Raw genomic sequence first — 21,052 nt, forward strand, 5'->3', positions numbered from 1 at the left:
AGGTGCTACTCCCAGGCACCATATCCAGCTGCTCCCATTGGCCATAATTCCAGCCAATAGGAGCAGTGGGGAAAGCCTCCAGGCAGTGCATCCATATGCTGCCATTACCCCAGTCAGGGGGAGGGGGAGTGGTAGCACATGGAGCCACTTGCTCCCTTGTGAGCAAGATCTAGCAGCAAGGCTCAGGGCTTCCATGTCCCCAACGGGAAGCTGGCACTCTAATCTTGTGGTGGGGGAGAGAGTGTGGAGCTGGAGCAGCAGCACAAGCTCCCAACTGCAGAGAGGGTGGGGACTGAGCCTCAAGCCACAGTCAACCTGAAAGATGGCCATGAACCACAAGTAGTCCATGGACCGCAGTTTGAGAACCACTGATTTAGGGAGAGTTCTTGAACAAACTGACTCGCAGACACACAGACGTATTCTAACATACATAAAGTCCAGTCCCCTGCCCTCACGGCAGGACCTAGTACCATCCCTCCAAATGTCATTTATTTTGTCATTAGGCAAAAGAAATTTCAGGAGGCTGAGGAAGTTCAAGGTTTTCAGGTAATAGGTAAAACAAACAGGAGCTTACCATTTCAACAACCTCCACCTCAGCATTAAGGCGAAGATGATACAAAAACATCTGAAGGTCCTTTTTCATTTGAATACTGTTGTCGTCCATTTGGGCAACAGTGAAGATACGCATTTTGCATTTTCTCCACACCTATTTAAGGGGAAAGGTATTTTATAATTTTATATGATAAATGTAGCAGTAATTTTGCCCCTCTTATTCTCAGTCCTTTAAACAGTTAAGTAAAAATGTTTAAGAATTTATTTAATAATTTTATGTAATGCATAGTGAAAGAAAAGTCATTGCTGTTCATTTTTTAAGAGTTCTCTTTTTGAGTCATGCACTTTACCTTGTGCTGTCGAAGAAGGAAAGGAAGCAACATCAGCATGCCGCCATCATGAACAATCCACCACACATCCATGTTCCCTTCTGAAAAGCGCTCTTGATTTGCTGGGAACAAATCAATGTTTTTAGCAACCAGCAGAGCGTGTTGTGCTGCTGTTGTTTCTCGTACTGTATCTGAGGGAATAAAGAGGACATTCAACAAACAAATCAGAAAATCTGAATGAAAATTGAAGTTGCTGAAGAAGATGGATAAAAATATCCACAATATCACCATTGTGAAACAGGCTTACTTTGGTTAAAAGCTAATCCTGCTTAAGTGAGGAAGCAAAAGCAACAATCTCACACATCCACATTCACACAAAAATAATTAATAATAAAAATTAATGATATTTTCAAAATTGATTGTTTAATTTAAACTTTTAATTTAAATACATTTTTCTTTATAAAATCAAATATGACAATCGATTATAGTACCTTAAATTGCTATAATCAATTACAATAAAAGTACATTAAATTTTAAAAAAACAACCAAACAGTATACGTGTTCTGCTCAAGTTTTAAAGCAAGTCAGACCACAGAACTGGAGGAAGTTGGTGGCTAAACACCTGGAAACATTTTTTGGAGTTAAGCTGACTTTGAAAGTTGTATCCTCTTTCACATGTGTGGAACAAATATTATCTTCATTTCAGTTTATTTATTTAAGTCAGTCCAATGACTAGTTCATTCAAGTTGAGAAACTAACTGGAAGTTCTAAAAGCAGTAAAACTAGTTTCCCTGTTCCACTTTATGAATATAGAGTAGGTACAAGAGGATGAGATCAACAAGTCTGAAAACTTTGACAGGCGTGAATACCAGAAACAATTAGCTCAATTCTCTAACTGTAGATAGTACATTGTTTAATAAACCAATAAGTTTTCAATGCAAAACATGTTCTTACAAATTTACATTTTTTTCTTTTGTATTCAACGTGCTTAAGTTAGTTTTAATTAACTAATAAAAGCATTTGGAAATAGTGTTTTTGTTAATTTTAAATTGATTCCAGTTTTCACCCAAAAGCAGCTTGTCACAACTCATGATTAAAAATGTAATCATCATCTAGTAAATAAGAAATTTGTCATTCACCATTTTATAATATATAAAAAGTGTTAAAAATAAAAACCTTAATCTATGTTAAGCTATGTTACTGCTTAAATAAATGTGTATAGCTACAGGCCAAATCTATATTACACATTTTTGTTGATGTAAGTTATATTGGCATTTAGCCGTCAGACTTTGTATACCACTTGTGCATACCTAGCTGCTTGTATTGGCACTATGTGTACTCATGAGTACTTGTGTCAATCCACAGTGTACTTTGTCACAGGTACATTACAGATACATCCAGCATGCTACTTTTTTCATCCCATATAATGCCATCCATATCCCATAATTTTTGTGCTTTTAAAAGAAGATTTCCACTGAGCACTTATTGGTGTCCATCCTCTTTAACAGACACATGGAGTCCTGCAGAGCTCTGCACTATTCTCACAAACACTGGAAATACAGGACACACTATACCCCTGTGTTTCAGACCCCAAGAAGTACTGCAAGAATGGGGGATATGATGATTCTTCAAAGATAGTCTGGTCAGGGACACAGCAAACAATAATACAAGATTTTTGGAGGAGTTCACAGAGCCACTGATGACAGTGGAGCAGCATTTTGGGGCCTGAGAAATGAGCACTGACTGGTGGTTTGCATCACAATTTAGGTATGGGATGACAAGCTGCAGATACAAAAGGTCACATTCACGGATCTATGTGGTAAGCCCATCCCAGCACTGCAGAACAAGGACACCAAAATGACAGCTCCATTGATAGTTGAGAAGCAAGTTGCAATGTTGGATTGCTACTGGTCAGTGGGAAATCATTTTTTAGTTGAAAAATCTAGTGGTGGCCATTGTCATGCAACCCATTAATCATCTCCTACTACACAGGACTATGATTCTTAACAGTGTGCAGGATACAGTGGATGAATTTTCAGCAACTGTGGTTCCCGAAGTGCAGTGGGGTGACAGCATATATAATCCCATGTCGGCACACAGTACAACAAAAAAAAGGGCTATTTTACTATGGATACCCAAGTGTTGGTGGATCACCAGGGACACTTCACCAAGATCACTATGAACTGGGCAGGGAAGGTACATGATGCTTACATCTTAAACAAAGGACTAGTCAGACAGTTGCAAGCAGGGACAGTCTTTCCCAACTGGCCATCTACCACTGACAATATGGCAATGTCAATAGTGCTTCTAGGGGACCCCGCCTACCCCTTGTTTCGCTGGCTCATGAACCTGTGCACTGGCTACCTCAATAGTGCCAAGCAATGATTGAACCACCATCTTAGCAGCTGGTGCCCAATGCAGTTGAATGTACTTTTAGTAGACTGAAGGGACACTGAAGATGTTCACTCCCTGCACTGAATCTCAGTGACAAAAATATCTCAGTGGTTATTACTGTTTGTTATGTCCTGAATAATAAGCATGGGTATGTCTACACTTCCACCCTAGTTCGAACTAGGGTGGTTAATGTAGTCAATCGAAGTTGCAAATGAAGCCTGAGATTTAAATATCCCGGGCTTCATTTGCATCTTGCCGAGTGCCGCCATTTTTAAATCCCTGGTAGTTCGGACTCCGTGCCCATGGCTACACGCGGCACGGAGTAGGTAGTTCGAATTAGGCTTTTTTTTTATAGGCTATGATATCGATCATTTGGTAAGCAGGTCCCATGAAACAAAAATTCATTTTAACAAACCCAAATGTAAATGTATACATGTATGAACAAAGAACGTTGGCTAGACCTACAGAATGAATGACTGCCATAATAGTATATCAATATCTGTCTCACCAGTAGTTTACAAAAATAAATCACATACCTACTTCTGTTTATTTCTCCTTGTTTTATAAGGAAGGACTGTGTTAGCCCTTTCTGCCACAGCATCACACTGAAAGCTCCTGTTCAGTTGTTTGTCAACCAATACTCCGTTTCAGAATCACTTTTTTCCAAGATTTGTGGTATACAGTATTGTTGTAACAGTGTAAGTTCCAGGGTATTAGCAAAACAAAGTGAGAGATACAATATCTTTTATTGGATCAATTTCTGTTGGTGAAAAACAGAAGCTTTTGAGATAATGGAGATTCCCTCTCACCAACAGATGTTGGTCCAAAAAATATATATATTATCTCACCAAACTTGTCTCTGCTTTTTAGAAGACAGTCATTCATTCTGTTGGTATGGCTGTAGAATAAAAGGACAAAAGGTCTGGCTTTCTATAGAATCTGCCTGGACAGATCTTCTCAGAAACTAGACTACTGGTTCCTTGGTCCATATTGGATTCAGTGACAAGTGAACCCAGTCATCTTGGAGCTCCAGCACACTCACAGTCCCTTAAGAGTACACCCTGTATTCTGCATTTCACTTCTAAAACCTTACATTGAGAACATATTTCCCAATACAACCCAATCACTGCTCCCACCAGTACAAGTATGAAGTTAGGAGGAATACATTGTCCACAAAGTCCTCAATTCTCAGATAAGTGTGGCAAGTAATGGTACCTAATTGACTGATTGAGAAGATTTTGCCAGAGGCTGGCACATGGAAGAAAACATTCATACTCCTGCCCTGGTTTAGGTCTTCTATAGGAATCACCCTGAGAAACCTGGACTCATGTCGCCTAGAGGGTGCCCATAGGAGAGAGGGGTGATGTCATGACCAATGGATTGTGAAGACCAAAACTGAATTAAAAAGAGAGTAAGATGAGTTAATGAAGGACAGGTCAATTAACAGCTATTAACCATGATAGCGAGGGATTCAACCCCATGCTGTCAGTGTCCGTAGCCTCTGACTACCAGAGTTGGGAGTGGACAATAGGGAATGGATCACTTGATGATTGCTGGTTCTGTTCATTCCCTTTGAAAGACCTGGCATTGGCCACTGTCAGAAGACAAGATACTGGGCTAGATGGACCATTGATCCAACCCAGTATAATAATTTTTCATGTTTTCATGAGGCTTGAACCCAGAGCTGCAGGATTCACATGAGCAATTTTGCTTCAAACCTCTACCTGGCTGCCTGCTCACAACTACTTACCTACGATCCATGAAGACCAGTCCCAGTTTAAGATTTTTCCTGTGAAGTCCTACTAGTGGAGTCCAAGAACAGCTAACTGGCCTGCTTACCTTCTTTAAGCCAGTAGCAAAAGTGGGAAGCTTTCAGAACAGCTGGACTATTTCCTATTTTGGACTGTATGCCTTATGCATCCTGCTCCCCCTCGTGCAGCTTGATTTTCTGTCACCCTAGTATCTGATTCATGGTTTTTGTTTCCTATTTTCCTCCTGCCTTTGACCCTCTGGTAGCCTGACTTCTCATTTGCTGGTATCCTCAGTTATCTGATTCTCAACTCCTGTTTCATCAGCTTCTGGTTCCAAACACTAGGTCTGGCTGCCCATGACCCAGCTATGAGATCATCTACATGTTTTGTTAATCTTTACGGTGCTACTAGTCTATTTGTTGTTTTTAAAGTTTTTCCTGTTACAGACTTACGCAGCTTCTGAAACTAATAATATTCTCATTCTTTAATTTCCTGTATCATTTTTTTCCATTATTTTGTCTGGCGTTGATATCACATTATAACATATCTGTAATTGCCTGGGTCAAGCCATATGCTCTTTTTTAACATTATTAGTCTTCTAGATTTTCCTTCCTTGAACTGATAGATCACTGCAGCTCTGTCACTCTGCGGCTTTAGATGACTCATTTGTGTGTATGTGTTGGCTTGCTTTAACCGGTAACATAACTCTCATTTCTTTTTCATATTTAATAAACATTTAAATAGTTTATTTCAAGTCTGGACACAGGCACTGTCTTTGGTGTAATATACAGGTACCAATTTATCTGTTGGGACTGGTAGCAACCTGACCATGGTGTGATTTCTGGAGTAAGTGGCCATTTTTACTAGTAGGTCTAGTTTGGGGAGCAAGAAAGACTAGAGAGTCTAAGGGGACAGTCTGTAATTCCACGTTAAGATTGCTAGAGGGATCCATAAGTTCAAATGTGTTACTGGCTTTGAGAAATCACTTGTAGAACATACCTACAGTCTGGGTTGTCTGCCCTGTTTTTGACAGTTTTCCCCAAAGTAGGCACTTATGGTCAGGAGCCACTCCAAATAGTGCAAAAGGAGGCTGTAACGTAGCACCCTCATATTTTTATGGAAATATGTTTTGAATATGAATATGCATAGCTCAAATATGCTTTATGAAAAATGTGGCATTGAAAAGCTTGTAATCTGCTGACTGTGTAGATTCTATGTGTGTGTGTATGTGTAGTTCTTGCATGTGAAGTTAGAAATATGAAATACAAACCCATTTAGGTATCTAGATGTGCTAGAACTTAATTGCCCAGTGCTCAAGACAATGATTTGTGAATAGTCTTGTTTTTCTTATAAACCTGGACTATGTTGGTCCTACAAAGAAAGTCCCATGCTACCTGGTGCTGAAATCCATCTTGAATTTGGTACTTTTCCATGGAGTGGTAGGAACAAAGACTTCCCACCCTGGGGATATTCTAACAAGGAATGGGAAACAAACAATTATTGTCTTCAGCTAGCTTCACAGAACGCTCCCCACCCCAAGAGGATACACGAAAAGACCTGGAAACAAAAGAACTCTAACGGGGGTGGAGATGAGCTGCTGGACTCAGGTCAGAAAGAACAGTTCTGGGTCTGAAAAAGACTAAATCTGAAATAAGAACCAGGTTGAGAAATTATGATTTCTAACAACTTCTCTTAGTATATTAGTCTTAGATGGCATGTTTTTGTTTTAGTTTCGTTTAGTCACTTACTTTGATTTGTCTGTTATCACTTGTAATCACTTAAATCCTACTTTTTATATTTAATAAAATCACTTTTGTTTATGATTAATCCCAGTTTAAATAATTGATACTGGAGAGAGGGGTCTAACAGCAATGCTTATCTCTCTTTTACTAATAAAGGGGGTTAACTTTATGAGCTTGCTCTGTGTAAACCTTTTATGAAGAGTAAGATGCATTTATCTAGGATTTTGATCCCATCGAGTGCTGTGTCAAGTTCCTTAGCTGAGCTGTTCTCAGTGTCTGTGTTGCTGTTACCCCAACTGTATGCCTTGGCTAGGGGAAACCAGAGCTTCTGGTTCAACAGAACAGGATAGTGGATGCCCCAGAGGACAGGTGGGCAGGCTTAGTGGTATGATCAGCCCATCAGGTGACAGTCTCAAGGGAATCTCTGTGACCCAACCTGACACAAAGGCAATATTAATAGCATGAAGAAAAAGTATAGTTGCAATGGGGAAAATGGCAGAAGCTTTACATTAAATAAAACAGATTTCATAATGTGATTATTATTTCTGAAGTTTGTCTATATATTTATTTTGTCCAAGGAAGAATTACTGTTTGTAAGAGACACAAGCTTTTGAGCCGCACAGTGCTATTCTTTAGGTCTGGGAAAGGTACTCCCAGACTTAAAGAAGAGCTCTGCACAGCATGAAAGCATCTCTTTCTCAACAATAGAAGTTGCCTCTCTAAAAGACATTACTTCAGCCACCTTGTCTCCTATATCCTGGGACCGAAACAACTACAATTACATTATATAAGAAGGGATGTATGTAGGATTTAGTTATAACTTACATGATTTACAGAGGAAAAATAATAGAAGGCAGCAAACATTTCCAGAAGGTCTTGTGGAAACCTAAGTAACTGTTCAAATTTGAATAATGTATGCTGCAGACTACAGACTAGACCTTCAAACATGATATTTGTGTGGTCACTGCTTAAGAGACTTGACACCTTTTAATTCTTTTGAAGTTAGACTTAGAAGGTGAAATATGTTATGAAAAAGATAATTCCTGTGTTGAAATGTGAATTTTTACAATTAATATTAATAAGGAAAAGCATTTGTATAATTTAAATAATTACATTTTAATGTTATGTTAGTAACAGCTCCCATTGGCTGCAGCCCAAGCCATGCCGCTTCCCGCAGCTCCCATTGGCAGGAAATGGCAAACCACAGCCAGTGGGAGCTGAGGCTCTGTGGCTATGGACACTTGAATAATCCAAGTGTTGCAGGTCTGCCAGTGGCTTAGGGTCACGGGCCTGCCTGGGTAAGTTTGAAAAAAATATTTTTTTCCTAGCACCAGAATTTAATAATCAGTTCAACAGATAACGCACAAGAAACAACAGAATCCATTTGTTTTCCTCTCTTATTTTTATTGACTCAGCAGGTTAAAAGGAGTAAAGGCTGATAAAAGAATTAGGTAATAATTTGAACGCATACAAGAAGTAAATTCCTTGAATAAGAAGGGGCCAATTGTATCATTATTTAAGCTAAACTTGTCACACATAGGAGCCTGAAATTGGGCTCTAAAGTCCATATTTTGAGATCTAAATAAAGTGTGCTGATTTTCAAAAGTGCTGTGCACCTACCAGTTTTCATTCATCTCGATGGGAGTAATAGCCTATTATTTCCACACTCTTTGGGTTAAAGTATAACTGCATATAAATTACTTACATTTTACAAAATAACATTTAAAACACATTGTCATTATATATTTTCAATAAAATGGCATTAACAAAACCAAATGGATACATACCAACAAAGTTTTTCCATGAGAAAGGATTATCTGTCTGTTTCCATGACTGTGGCCAGCCCATCAGGACTGTATTATGAGTCATCCCTCCCAGACCAGCAGACTGAATCAAATGGGACATTCCAGCTCTAAGACTGGGAGACACCACGATCTGGCAAAATCCTTTGGTCTTTTCTAGACTCATTAAGGACTTAACATTCTGTGAAAAATAAGAAATTGAAGATTATAGGTGGAAATATATTAAAGGAAATAATTATAAATACCATAGTTAATTGTTGCACTAAAGTACTGATAAAATGCTGTACACTGGCTGGAATATGACAATAAGGAACATTGTTTTGCTCTTTCAACATAATGAATGAACAAGTAGTATGAGAACTACAACCCAAGTTTTTACATCATTCTGTGTACATATAACCCAAACACCTTCTGGGTGCGCTGTACTGTCCTATGCAGTGGCACTTAGACCATTTACAGAGAGAAGAAATGAGTGTTTTTTACAGCCTTAGCCTAAGCTGGCTTTTCGCTCAAACTGTGGAGCAGGGGTTGGCAACCTTTTCAAATCAAAGAGCCAAACTACATCAAGATTCAGAACAAGTGGTCAACAAAGAGCTATATAAGAATGAGTTGAATGACTGAAAATATACAACTTAATATTATTGATAATTGACATGATGATTAATAATAGCATAAACGAAACATTGTACTCTCAGACTTTATTTAATAGGACTTTTGCTGCTGCCGGGGGTGCAGGAGTCAGTGTATGAGAGGCTCACGGCAGAGGTTGGGGTGTGTGGGAAATAGAGTATGGGGGGAAGGGCCTCTGGAGCCAGATTCCCTTACCTGACCAGGGCTGGGCTGCTGCACACAGGCTGCAGTGGCTGGACAAGGGGCCAGGCCAGGATTGCCACAGCTGGATTGCGGCCTTCCCTCCTACCCATGCCACAGCAGGAGGGGGGCTGCCACGGACAGCCCTTCCTGTGGCCAGATGGGATCTAGACCACTGGGCCTGCCCCAGGATCAGGGCTGGGGACCAGACACTGCAGGCAGATGGGGTTTTGTTGGCCACGCTTCGTTTTAAATAAAGTAAAATAGTATGTCCAACACAAAGGTTTCAACATTGTCTTTATTTATGGCAGGGATGGGAAACCTTTTTTGGGTCAGGGGGCTACTGACCAGAGAAAAATCAGTCAGGGATCACACAAATAATAATAATTAAAAAAACCCTCCAAAATCCCCTAATTGAAACACCTCACTTCCCTGGTGCTTGAGTCCCATGGTGGTGGGGGAAGGGGGCAGGGAGAAATGAGGTTCAAGGCCTCGGGCCAGATTAAGTCTTCTGTGGTTCCAGGGTTAGTGGATTTTGTGCCTCCCCACCCTGGCTCTGGGCTGGGGCCAAAAATAAGGGGTTCAGTTACGGAATAGGGCTGCCAGTGAGTGGAACAGGGATGGGGTGTAGGATCTCGGCAGAAGGTAGGGTGTAGGGGGGTGAGGTCAGGATGGGAGGTAAGGTGCAGGAGCAGGCTGAGAGTAGGGTGTCTGGCCAGAGGAAGTGGGCAGGAGTAAGGGAGGGTACAGAGACTGGCTAGGAGGGAGGGTGAAGGAGCTAGGGATGGTGTATGATTAGTCTGAAAGGAGGGTGTCTGGTCACGGGGGAGGGAGGATGCAGGACCAGGCTGAGGGCAGGGTGTCTGTCCAGGGGGGAGGATGCAGGAGCAGGGTGGAGGTAGGTGTCTGGCCAGGGGGGAGGGTGCAGGAGCAGGCTGGGGGTAGGTGTCTGTCCAGGGGAGAGGGAGCAGAAGCAGGGTGTGGGTGGGGGGTCTTGGCAGGGGAGGGGGCCATGAAGTGCTGGTGGTGCCAGGTCTGGGCATGAGGGGCTGGAGGGGCACTTATTTGTTTTCATGCCACATTCTGCTCCCAAGCACTAGACGCTTTCCCTACTGTTCGAATGGGAGCAGTGGGGAAATCCTCCTGGACATGTATCTGTGCGCTGCTATTCCCCCAACGAGGGGAAGGGAAACAGCAGTGTGCGGAGCCATTTCTGACTCAGTCTTCTCCCCCACAAGCCGGATCCAGTGGGTAGGCACGGGGCGTCTGCCCCCAGCCCCCGCCTGCAGGAAGACAGCACTGGTGTTCCAATCTTGTAGGGGGGACATGAGGTTGGAGCACTAGCATGGGCTCCCTGCTGTGGGTGAAGCAAGGGGGGCTGAGCTTGCAAGCCATAGGTTGCCGACCCATGCTGTAGAGGCTCCTGCGCTAAGCTCCAGATGACCCAGGTTTGTTTCAGCCTGTCGTTACACAAACAGAAATCTTTGTTCCTTAAGCAGGAATGGAATATAAGAAACAAGATGTTTTAGTCACTTCGTCCAGTATTTGATAATAAATAATGCTGAGTGTGGGTCATTGCTGGCCCCTCTTTGCAAAACCTTGCTGGCCAGTGAAGGCCTATATTGGGTTGAGATATCCAGTATTTCTGGAAAGTGGAGAAGAATGCTGGGAGCTCTTTGGGAAAATGTTGTGAGGCCAATGCTCAAGAAAGCAACTTCTGATACAGACAATTTGGTTATCTGATGACCAGTACCCAGTCTCTGATTCAGAACGAAGGTTACTAAGATGACTGGAGCAGTGCAAATCTGAGGGCTTTCGGAGTCCTTAGATTTTCTTCTAGCTAAGTCAACTGAGGTGTGGGTATAGAGAGTAGAAACTTCATGACTACACTAGTTGTGTTAACTTCTAGAAAGGGGAAAAGACAATGTGTTTTTGCTGATTATTTCATGTCTGTTAGCAGTCTTTCAGACCACTGCTTTTATTAAATCGTTTGACCATGATAGCACAAATGGGTGAAGCCTCACTTGAGTTGCTCCATTCTTACCTTAACAAAGTTTAATTGTAATTGTTCTTTTGCCTAGAATAGCCACAAGGAAAGTGTTACATGAATATATGAGTTTGCTGGATGCATGGTCTGTAAAGGCATCCAGTGTGTTGATGACAGTCACCTCTAAGTCTTCATCAAAACTGATCTAGCTGGAGATATAGAATTACCAAGTTTCAAAAAAACTTTGAACTTGGACTGGGGCTTCTTGATTGATGTCTGGAGTCAGTCTCCATTTACTGTCTGAAACTTAATACAGACAAGATATCGGATATCATTGGTGGGCTGGGAAAAGCTGCCGAAAAATGCGGAGGAATGTATTACTGCATCTCTTATAAATAAAGGGCACCCTGCTTCAATAACATAACTGCATAATTTTTTGTTATTAAATTCTACTCTGGTTTTTTATGTGGCCAAGAGAACTTTTTTACATCTGTATCTCATGAGAAGTCATTGTCATAATTATCTGTGCTTTTGTCACCTCAATATTAGACGACAGTTATCATGCGCTGTACATTAGGCTGTCCCTCAGAAATATAAGAAATGTAGGCTAGTGAAGAATGTCATAATTAATGTATTCCACAGTTATATGTTGGAAACATATTAAACAGGTGTTTAAGATCTGGAATCCACCTGGCTTCTAAAAAGCTTTTGGATGGAATCAAAGGAATCAGTTCTGATCAATTAAGCCCTAAATGGTTTTGGACCTAGTCACCTGAGAATTCACTTTTTCCCCCATGTTGTGCTGTCACAACTGAGACCAGCAGAGGCACTTCAGCTGGAGCCCACTTGATTAAATATGAGAGAGAGCCTGCTGCCAGGGTGTCCTCCATGAAGTTTTCTTAACCTCAGAATTCACTCCTGACTGGCATTGTCTAAGTTGCTGGCTTCTACAGATATGCTGCAATGCTCATGCTTTTTCTTGTGTTTGTAAGAAGGGGTGGTCAGAAGGCTGAGTGAATCAAGTGCAGTGGTTCCCAAATTCATTATTAAGTTGACTTTCTAATCACATTTTGCCTTTTTTTGGGATCTATTATTACCTATCTATCCCCTGCTTCCTGCTCCACTCTTCCTAGCCCAGGTCTCCTGCTCAGTTTCCCCAGATTTCTTCCTATTGCTGTCTTAGCCCTTGCCCCTTCCTATTGCAGGTCTCAGCTGGCCCTTCTCTTTCCCCATGGCTGGGCTGCTATCATTCCCAAGTGGTTGACTGTCCACTTGCTGGCTCTGGCTGCTTCCTCCAAACTGCTGTTGCTGCCTAAATCCTGCTCTCCAAGTTTCTGTCTGATGCCCAGGGGAAATGAGAGTGGGATTTGAGTAGCAGCACCAGTGTAGAGAAAGTGGCTGGCGTCAGCAAATGGGCACTCAGCCACCGATCTATTTCTGTAGTTGGACAAATAAATACTAAGATTCATTTAGGGATGCAAATTGAACAAGTTTGCCCTGAAATAGGTATTTTTATATGTCTTCAAATTTTGCCAAGTTATGACAAAGCAATGACTTTTTAAAATAAAACTTTGAGCTGTTTTATTTTAAGTAAATAATGAGCCAAATGCTACATGCTATGCCATATTCGGCACTTCTATTTGTCTGGGTTTATTCATCACTATTTTTGGGAAAGATTATTTTTGAATTTTATATAGATATCCAAAATCAGGAGCTCAAGCCTATTTCTTTGTATAATACAACACTGAATAATACTACAGCATACGGCATATACTGCTATAATGAATAATGTCTTTGTAGTACAGGCAGTCCCCGGGTTATGTACAAGATAGGGACTGTAGGTTTGTTCTTAAGTTGAATATGTAAGTAAGTCGGAACTGGCGTCCAGATTCAGCCGCTGCTGAAACTGATCAGTTTCAACAGCGGCTGAATCTGGATGCCAGTTCTGACTTACATACAGATTCAACTTAAGAACCCCAGGCGTCCCTAAGTCAGCCGCTGCTGAAACTGACCAGCGACTGACTACACGAAGCCCGAGGCAGAGTTGCAGGTGTCCCCAAGTCAGCTGCTGCTGAAACTGATCAGCGGCTGATTCCAGGAAGCCGGGGGCAGAGCAACTCTGCCTCGGGCTTCCTGTAGTCAGCCGCTGGTCAGTTTCAGCAGCTGCTGACTTGGGGACGCCTGGGGCAGAGCAGCTGGGGTGCTGCTGGGTTGCTCCAGTAGCGCCGAGGAGCGGCGCTACTGGAGCAACCCAGCAGCACCCCAGCTGCTCTGCCCCAGGCGTCCCCAAGTCAGCAGCTGCTGAAACTGACCAGCAGCGGCTGAATCAGGACGCCTGGGGCAGAGCAGCTGGGGTGTTGCCGGGTTGGTCCAGTAGCGCCGAGGAGCGACGCTGCGGGACCAACCCAGCAGTGCCCCAGCTGCTCTACCCCAGGCGTCGTGGTCAGAAAAGCCTGGTCTGCTGGGGGGGAGAGGGCACTAGCTGCGCCCCCCCCCCCCCCCCCCCAGCAGACCAGGGAGACGCGGAGCAAAGCTGCGGAGGATGCCCGCAGCGGGACAGCCCAGGCGCGCTGCGGCTGTCCCGCTGCGGGCGGCCTCCGCGGCTTTGCTCCCTGTCTCCCTGGTCTTACCAGCAGACCAGGGAGACGGGGAGCAGCTTTTCTCGCCCCGGAGGACGCGGGCAGTGGGACCGCAGCTCATCTGGGTGTCCCGCCACTCCCGTCCTCCGGGGCGAGAAAAGCCCCGTTTGTAACTGCAGATCCGACGCAAGTTGGATCCGCGTAACTCGGGGACTGCCTGTATTCCCTTGTGTGCACCAGTATGGTCTACCCAGACCAATTAATGCAAATACATTAGTATGTGTTTCCATTGTTCCTCTCTTCCTCCCTCTTCTCTTTACAGAACTGCTAATCAACCAGGTTGAGAAACATTGTTCCAGGGTAATAGTATCAGAACGGATTTTCTTTTAAAGATAAAAAATAAAATTCATTAAATTGAATAAATTAATTAAAACCAGAATGCTCATATTGAGAACTCAATTGAGATTCATATACAGGTTGGACTTCCCTGGTCCGGCACCCTCAGGACCTGTGCTGTCCCAGACCAGGGAGTTTGCTGGACTAGGGGAGGTCAGTGCTCCCCTGCTGGCTGCCTGCTCTCAGGCGCCTCTCCCTGGAGCTCCCTGCCCGGTCTTGGCCCCTCTAATGCTGGCCCGGCAGAGTCTCCTCACACTGCTACCTGCAGGCTGCCTCAGCATCCCCCAGTGATCCCAGCCAGGACCACCTGGCCACTGTGGCCCCACTGCTGCAGGGTGTACTCCAGGGTTTCTCGGAACGGCCTGCCCAGCTACTCGGCCACTCTGCTATGGCCAGCCCCACTGCAGCTAGCAATTCCCTGGGGTTCCCTGATGGAGCTGCCCCTCTCCACCAGCCCTGCTTCAGCTGGGATGTTCTTAGCCAGTGTTGCCCAGTCACCCTGCCCTGCTGCCACTGGGGGTTTCCTGGGGTTCCAGCAGGGGCTGCCGTGTTCCCTGGCTGGACCTGCCACCGCTTGCAACCCCTCTGCAGCCGGGGGTTGCTCGCCTGGGGCTGGGACTGCCTGGACATCTGGCCCAGCAGATGCTGAGGATTCCCCTGCTGGGGAAGGTGCTCCTCAGTTACAGGTTCCCCAGCTAGGTTGGGGACCCCAACTGCTGTCTGGTCCAGTCTGAGCTCCCCAACACTCATGTTGTCTCCCTCTGCTGCCCGTGGTGCTCTTTGGTGAAGCAACATCTGTGGTCCTGCCAGATCACAGATGTTGCCTGACCAGAGAGTGCATGATTTGGAAGATTCAACCTGTAGTTTTACTAAGGTATTTTACAAGAGATGCATCTGTTGTTTTAAGTGGAAACCTTTATTTAATAAGATATATGAACCCTTAGAGTTTCTGAACTATGTAATTGAATTTCTTTTTGAATGACGTAGTTATTGTATTATACATCCCCAAAGTTTTATCTCAGTCCAAGAAAATAAAATAAAAAGTTAATCAGCACCATGTTACAATTAATGTTGAAGATAAGCTCTTGGCAATTCTTCCATGAAAATTTAGGTATAGCTATCGGCTCATAAAACAAAATAATACAATTAAATTAAGAAAAAATGAGAGGGGACAAAGAATAATGAAAACCATGAGCCTACAGAGAAGGAAATTACTGAGATAATTATCACCTCCTTTACCTGAAAATTAGATTTACACCCTAATACTAAAGTGCAAATTAATCAGGCCAGTTCCTCTAACAGAGAATAGAAGGAAGTACCTGACAGATGTGCCAAACCCTATTTGAGTCTATAAGTAGGATAAGTTTTATAAATATCGAAGCTGTCAGGCACATTCAAAACAAATTGCTACAGCTATGTCTACACTACAGAGCTTATAGCTGTACCACTGCAGATGTGAGTTCTCCTGCAACCATTCTATGCTGGCAAGACTATTTTCCTTCTAGCATAATTTAATCACCCCCAACAAGCGGCGGTAGCTTTATCTTTGGATGATGTGCTCCCACCAACATAGTGTTGTCCACACCAGCGCTTTTGCCAATTAAATTTATGTCAGTCAGGGACAATTATTTTTCATAACTGTGACCAACAAAAATTTTGCCAATAAAATTGGCAGTGTAGATGCCAGTGTGGCCTGGACTCCCCAGCTGCTGACCTGGTCGGGGAGCTGGGTGGCTTGGAAAGAAGAAGAGGGGAAGGGATGATAATAGAGAGGTAGCCGTGTTAGTCTGGTCTTGCTGAAACAAAAGACAGGACTATGCAGCACTTTAAAGACTAACAATCAAAAAAAGTGAACACACATAAAATTGACAAATTGACCCCGTTGCCAGCTTTGTCCACATATTTACTCTGCTGATACCATCATTGGACCTAACCATTTCAGTTACAAGATCAAGAACACATATTCCTGCTCATCCAGAAATATAATTTATGCCATCATGTGCCAACAGTGTCCGTCTGCTATGTATATTGGACAAACTTCTCAGACACTTTGTCAAAGAATCAACGCATACAAAACAGACATCAGACAGTTTCAAAAAGAAAAAACAGTTTCTTGCCATTTCAACCAGACTGGGCATTGTGTCTTAACGACCTCACTACATGCATCCTGCTTCAAAGAGACTAACACAAGACTACAGAGGGAAGCTTCTGAACTGTCATTCATGCTTATGGGCCTCAACAAAGATGCTAATTATCTTACCCATTACAAAGATAGCTTCCCCAATTATCACCGCTAATATCATTATCTCATAGACACAAACCTCTCCCCCCCCAATTCCCCCTCTGTTCTAAAATCTGATTTGTCAATTTTATATGTGTTCACTTTTTTTTTTTATTGTATCCCTTTGGTATATATAGTCATGCCAATTTTCTTCCACAATTTGATCTGAGGAAGTAGGTCTGGCCCACGAAAGCTCATCACCTAATAAACCATCTTGTTAGTATTTAAAGTGCTACATAGTCCTGTCTTTTGTTTTAGGGGAAGGGATGGGTGTGATAGGTTGAATCATAGAAATCCTTTGGGTTTGCCCCGTCGTGTGCTGATCATGCCACTGATGCCCACCTTCCTTCCCTCTCAGGCTCCCCACCACCCTGTCCTGCTAGACCAGAAGCTCTGATTTCCCTCAGAGAAGGCTCAGAGTTGGGGTTCCACATCCCTTCCCTCGCAACACCGATGCTGGACCAGTACAGCCCCAGGAGGGCTAAGCTGTAAGGGGTCAGCACATAGAAAATGATTCCCCCAAGAAAGAACCAAAACCCCAAATAAATCTGTTTTACTCTATGTAAAAGCTCATAAGTTCCACCCACTTTATCAATGAAAGAGAGACATGCACAGTGGTTGCTCCCTACAAGCTAAGAATTATTTACACTGTCCTTGATAATTAACAACAGTGTTTTTATAAAACGTAGGATTTAAGTGGTTGCAAGTGATTAAAACTGTCAGAGCAAAGTAAATTATTAAATTAAAAAGAACAAAAAAATACTTAGTTATTTCTAATCCACTAAGAAACTAGTTACATACAAATTCTTACCCTAAACAACTGTTCTTATTTGAGGTAAAAACCTTCAAGTCAGAGTTGATCTTTACTCTGGCCCAGGTCTACTGCTTCTTCAAAGTTCTTTGTATCCTCTTAGGGAGGGCCAAGCAGTTTCAAAGACCAGCTAAAGACAGAGCACTAATACCTTCCCATTGCTTAAATAGATTTCCCCCCAAGGCAGGAAGCCTTTTTTCAGCACCCTCTATCTCCAGGGAAAAATACAAGGTTCAAGATGGATTCCAGTTCAGGGGGCATGGTCACATGTCTTTCTCGGAGTAATCACGGTTGGGACTTACAGGACAAACATGATCATTCATAGGTTATGGGTTTGAGTACCAAGTCATTAAAATATGCATCAGTAATGGCCCTCACTAGCACATTTAGAACTATAAACAGATCCACACTTCATACTTTTAACTTCACACACAGGAATAATACATGCACAAAAATAGGATATGCAGATTCATCAGATTGTAAAACTTACATGAATGGTTTTGCATAAATCATCTTTGAGATACGCATATTCATATCCATATACCAATTTTCATAAAGCATGGGGGGCCCACGACAGTGGGGTGCAATGGGAAAAGTGGAAGGGCCACATTCCCCCTGGCTATCCCTGATACCTCTGTGTGATAACTTTGTTCATATTCAACTTACATCCTTCTGCTTCCCTAGATTTCACAATCAGCATGACAATATCACTTCCTATTACATGAGGAAGGTTACAGTGACCTCAGGAATGAAGACCTGGTACCAGACTAATCAGATTTCCTCAGTTTTTTAAAAAATAGCATTTTAAGAACTATTTTATAAAGCATTTGATTTCCACTATATGTTTTAACTAAGTAAAATATTAGGGTTGTTCCACAGCCAAATCAGATACATCAATATTTCTCCTAGAGCAGTATTTCCCAAATGGTGCTCTGCGGAAGCCCAGGTTTCCATGAAGCAAAAGTAAGGGTTCTGCGAGAACTCGATTGCTTCCACACCTCCCTCCCACCAAAAAAAGAGAAACCAGTGCACAAATACACAGGGTCTTTCTCTGGTTTCCAGCCGGCTTTCAGACACCTCCCTTCCTCCGCTGCCACTCTGCGTTTCCAAAGCTCACAAGTCTCCCTAGTCCACTTCACGTATTTTTTTTTGGCTAGACAAATTTTCCTGGTGGTGTTTTTGTTTTTTGTTTTTTTTTTTTTTGGCTCAAAAATCTTCTGAGTTTAAAAAGGTTCTGTGCCAAATAAAATTGGGAAACAGTGTCCTAGAGCAATATTTGCATGGCAGAGTAAAAGTCTTACACCTCTTCTACAGTGGTTGACACTAAACAGTATGATGTATCCTCATCACAAAACTTCATGTAGGAATAGGGAAGCAGTCCTTGCGATAAGGTCTGTGTCACACTGAGATACAGGAGTAAGTTACTGTGTTTACACAGTAACTTAGCATGCACAAGTTAGGGTGTACAGTCTTGAATGCATCTGCATGTCTCTCACTAATTGCCTGCATGGATCTGCATGGACTGACTTAGAACTGTATGAAACAGGACAATACCAGTGCATAATAGGCTACCTTTGGTGTGCACCAGTAGTGTTCACATAGTGAGTGACAAGTTAATTCACACTAGAATTTACATCCTACCTAGTGCAGACCAATGCACAGTGTAGACAAGCTCACAAAAACAACTTCAAAACCTTTCAAATTGATTTTTTAAATTAATTATTACTAATGAATTCTCTAAGCATTCCCTATGCTAAATCAGAGGGAGTACTGCAATAATATTATCCAGTTTTCAAAGGTGACCACAATAAATATTTACACTTTTTAAGAGTCAAACACTATATTTGAACCACTCTATGAATATCTAGGGGGGGAGGAGGACAGCTCAGGGGTTTGAGCATTGGCCTGCTAAACCCAGCATTGTGAGTTCAATCCTTGAGGGGGCCATTTAGGGACCCCAGGCAAATCTGTCAGGGATGGTAACTGGTCCTGCCATGAGAGCAGGGGACTGGCCTCAATGACCTCTCAAGGTCCCTCTTCCAGTTCTATAAGATAGGTATATCTCCATATGACATGTCTTGCTACTCCATAAGGGAGAACAATGAGCCTTCCTGATTCTGCTTTGGATTTATCCTGAGAGAACTAGCAAAATAATATTTAGGTATAACATCTTTCTAAATTGTATGAAGAATCTTCATAATTTGCTTCCAATCACTAAGTTCATTTTTAGTATTTAAAAATATTAACTTTTTTTTGTCAGAACTTAACTTTGCTTAAATATTTTACAGTAGCCAATATTAATGCAAAATGCTCGTGGCACCATTTCAATAAAACTTGAATCTAAACAGAAACAGTAAGTACAGTTGCTTTTTGCTTACCTCCTCAGCTTTTTGAGCTTCTATATATCTATCCAAGTAGATTCCCTGGAGTACAGAACCCACAATAGTCAATCCTTTACCAGCCTTCAACTGAGAGGTTAAAGAAAGCAATCTAGGGTGTTTAACTGTCTGTTCAGAGTCCAAATTCAACAAAACCAAGACTTGAGGTCTGCAGTATTTAAAAAAAAAAGGGTGTCAGAAAGACAACTGTAAAATTAAAATTATAAGAGAATAATTAAATAACCAGATGATCTAGTAGTTCAATTGTAAACCCGATCAACTATCAAACAAGGAAGTTCAATTTTTAGCATTTGTCACTTTATTAGAGAACTGATAAAGTATCTTTAGAAATATATAGCATCATATGCTAACTTTCTGTTTTGACTTGACCCTGAAAAATGGCATATTGTTAGTTATTCAGCAATCTTCTTTCCGGATCAAATCTGCTTACTTTGCTGACAAAATTATTTTTCCAACTGTGGATTTTTGTTAGTGCTATGAAGACAAAATAACTATTAGAGAGTACTTTCTTCTTCAATATCAGCCTAACTGCTAATTAAATTTAAATGGAAATAACAAATTCTATCTTCCATTACCCCAGTACAACAAAAGAACACATCAGGACTATATACACTCCACTGAAAGTCTGCTGATTTCAGTTGGCGCTAATTTGTCCTGATGTATTGAGATCAGAACCTATTCCACTGTGTTCAATGGGGTTGTACAGATGTATCAGAAGATAGAATTTGACTTTCAGAATCTTTATTAAAAGTGACAGTGCATAAACAAGAAAGACCACAGCTTGCCCTTCAGATCCCATGCTAACTTTCTGAACTTTACCCTGTAAATTCAACAAATGTTATATGAAAATAATGAGGGTAAATAGTGAATGCCACAATGTCACTTTCACAAAGCCACTTTTCAAAGTAAAACGGCATTTAAACAACATTACATCTAAAGCAATCTATCAAAACATCATTATTAAATCTAAAATAACTCCAGTTATGGTAGTATATTAGCAGTAAATAGTTTGAAAAGCTCCAGTACAAGAAAGTTTGAAGAAACATCCTCTAAATTTGTATTTAATATGTTTTGTGATCTCAACTGAACAAAACTATTTGGACAGTACACAAAATTGCTTCTTTTCCCACTGACTAAAAAGCACATATATGAATGTGTATATTTATGCATGCCTTTTTTTGGATCTCAGAACAACAATAAAAATAAATTTGACAGCACT

The 21,052-nt window shown here is 41.9% G+C and overlaps 1 protein-coding gene across 4 annotated transcripts in view; it reads right to left on the bottom strand.

Moving 5' to 3' along the window:
• Positions 1–21,052, bottom strand: part of SLC12A7 (solute carrier family 12 member 7) — a 165,859-nt gene that overhangs the window by 20,928 nt on the left and 123,879 nt on the right. For all 4 annotated transcript variants that reach the window (XM_075921508.1, XM_075921509.1, XM_075921511.1 and 1 more), the window contains 4 exons: positions 19,813–19,981; positions 8,556–8,751; positions 903–1,072; positions 575–706 (listed from right to left, as the gene is read on the bottom strand). In XM_075921508.1, coding sequence (XP_075777623.1) covers positions 575–706; positions 903–1,072; positions 8,556–8,751; positions 19,813–19,981 — 667 coding nt within the window. The remainder of the gene's footprint in view (positions 1–574; positions 707–902; positions 1,073–8,555; positions 8,752–19,812; positions 19,982–21,052) is intronic.

The sequence above is a fragment of the Pelodiscus sinensis genome, chromosome 2 (assembly GCF_049634645.1).
Source record: "Pelodiscus sinensis isolate JC-2024 chromosome 2, ASM4963464v1, whole genome shotgun sequence".
NCBI classification, from domain to species: Eukaryota; Metazoa; Chordata; order Testudines; family Trionychidae; genus Pelodiscus; species Pelodiscus sinensis.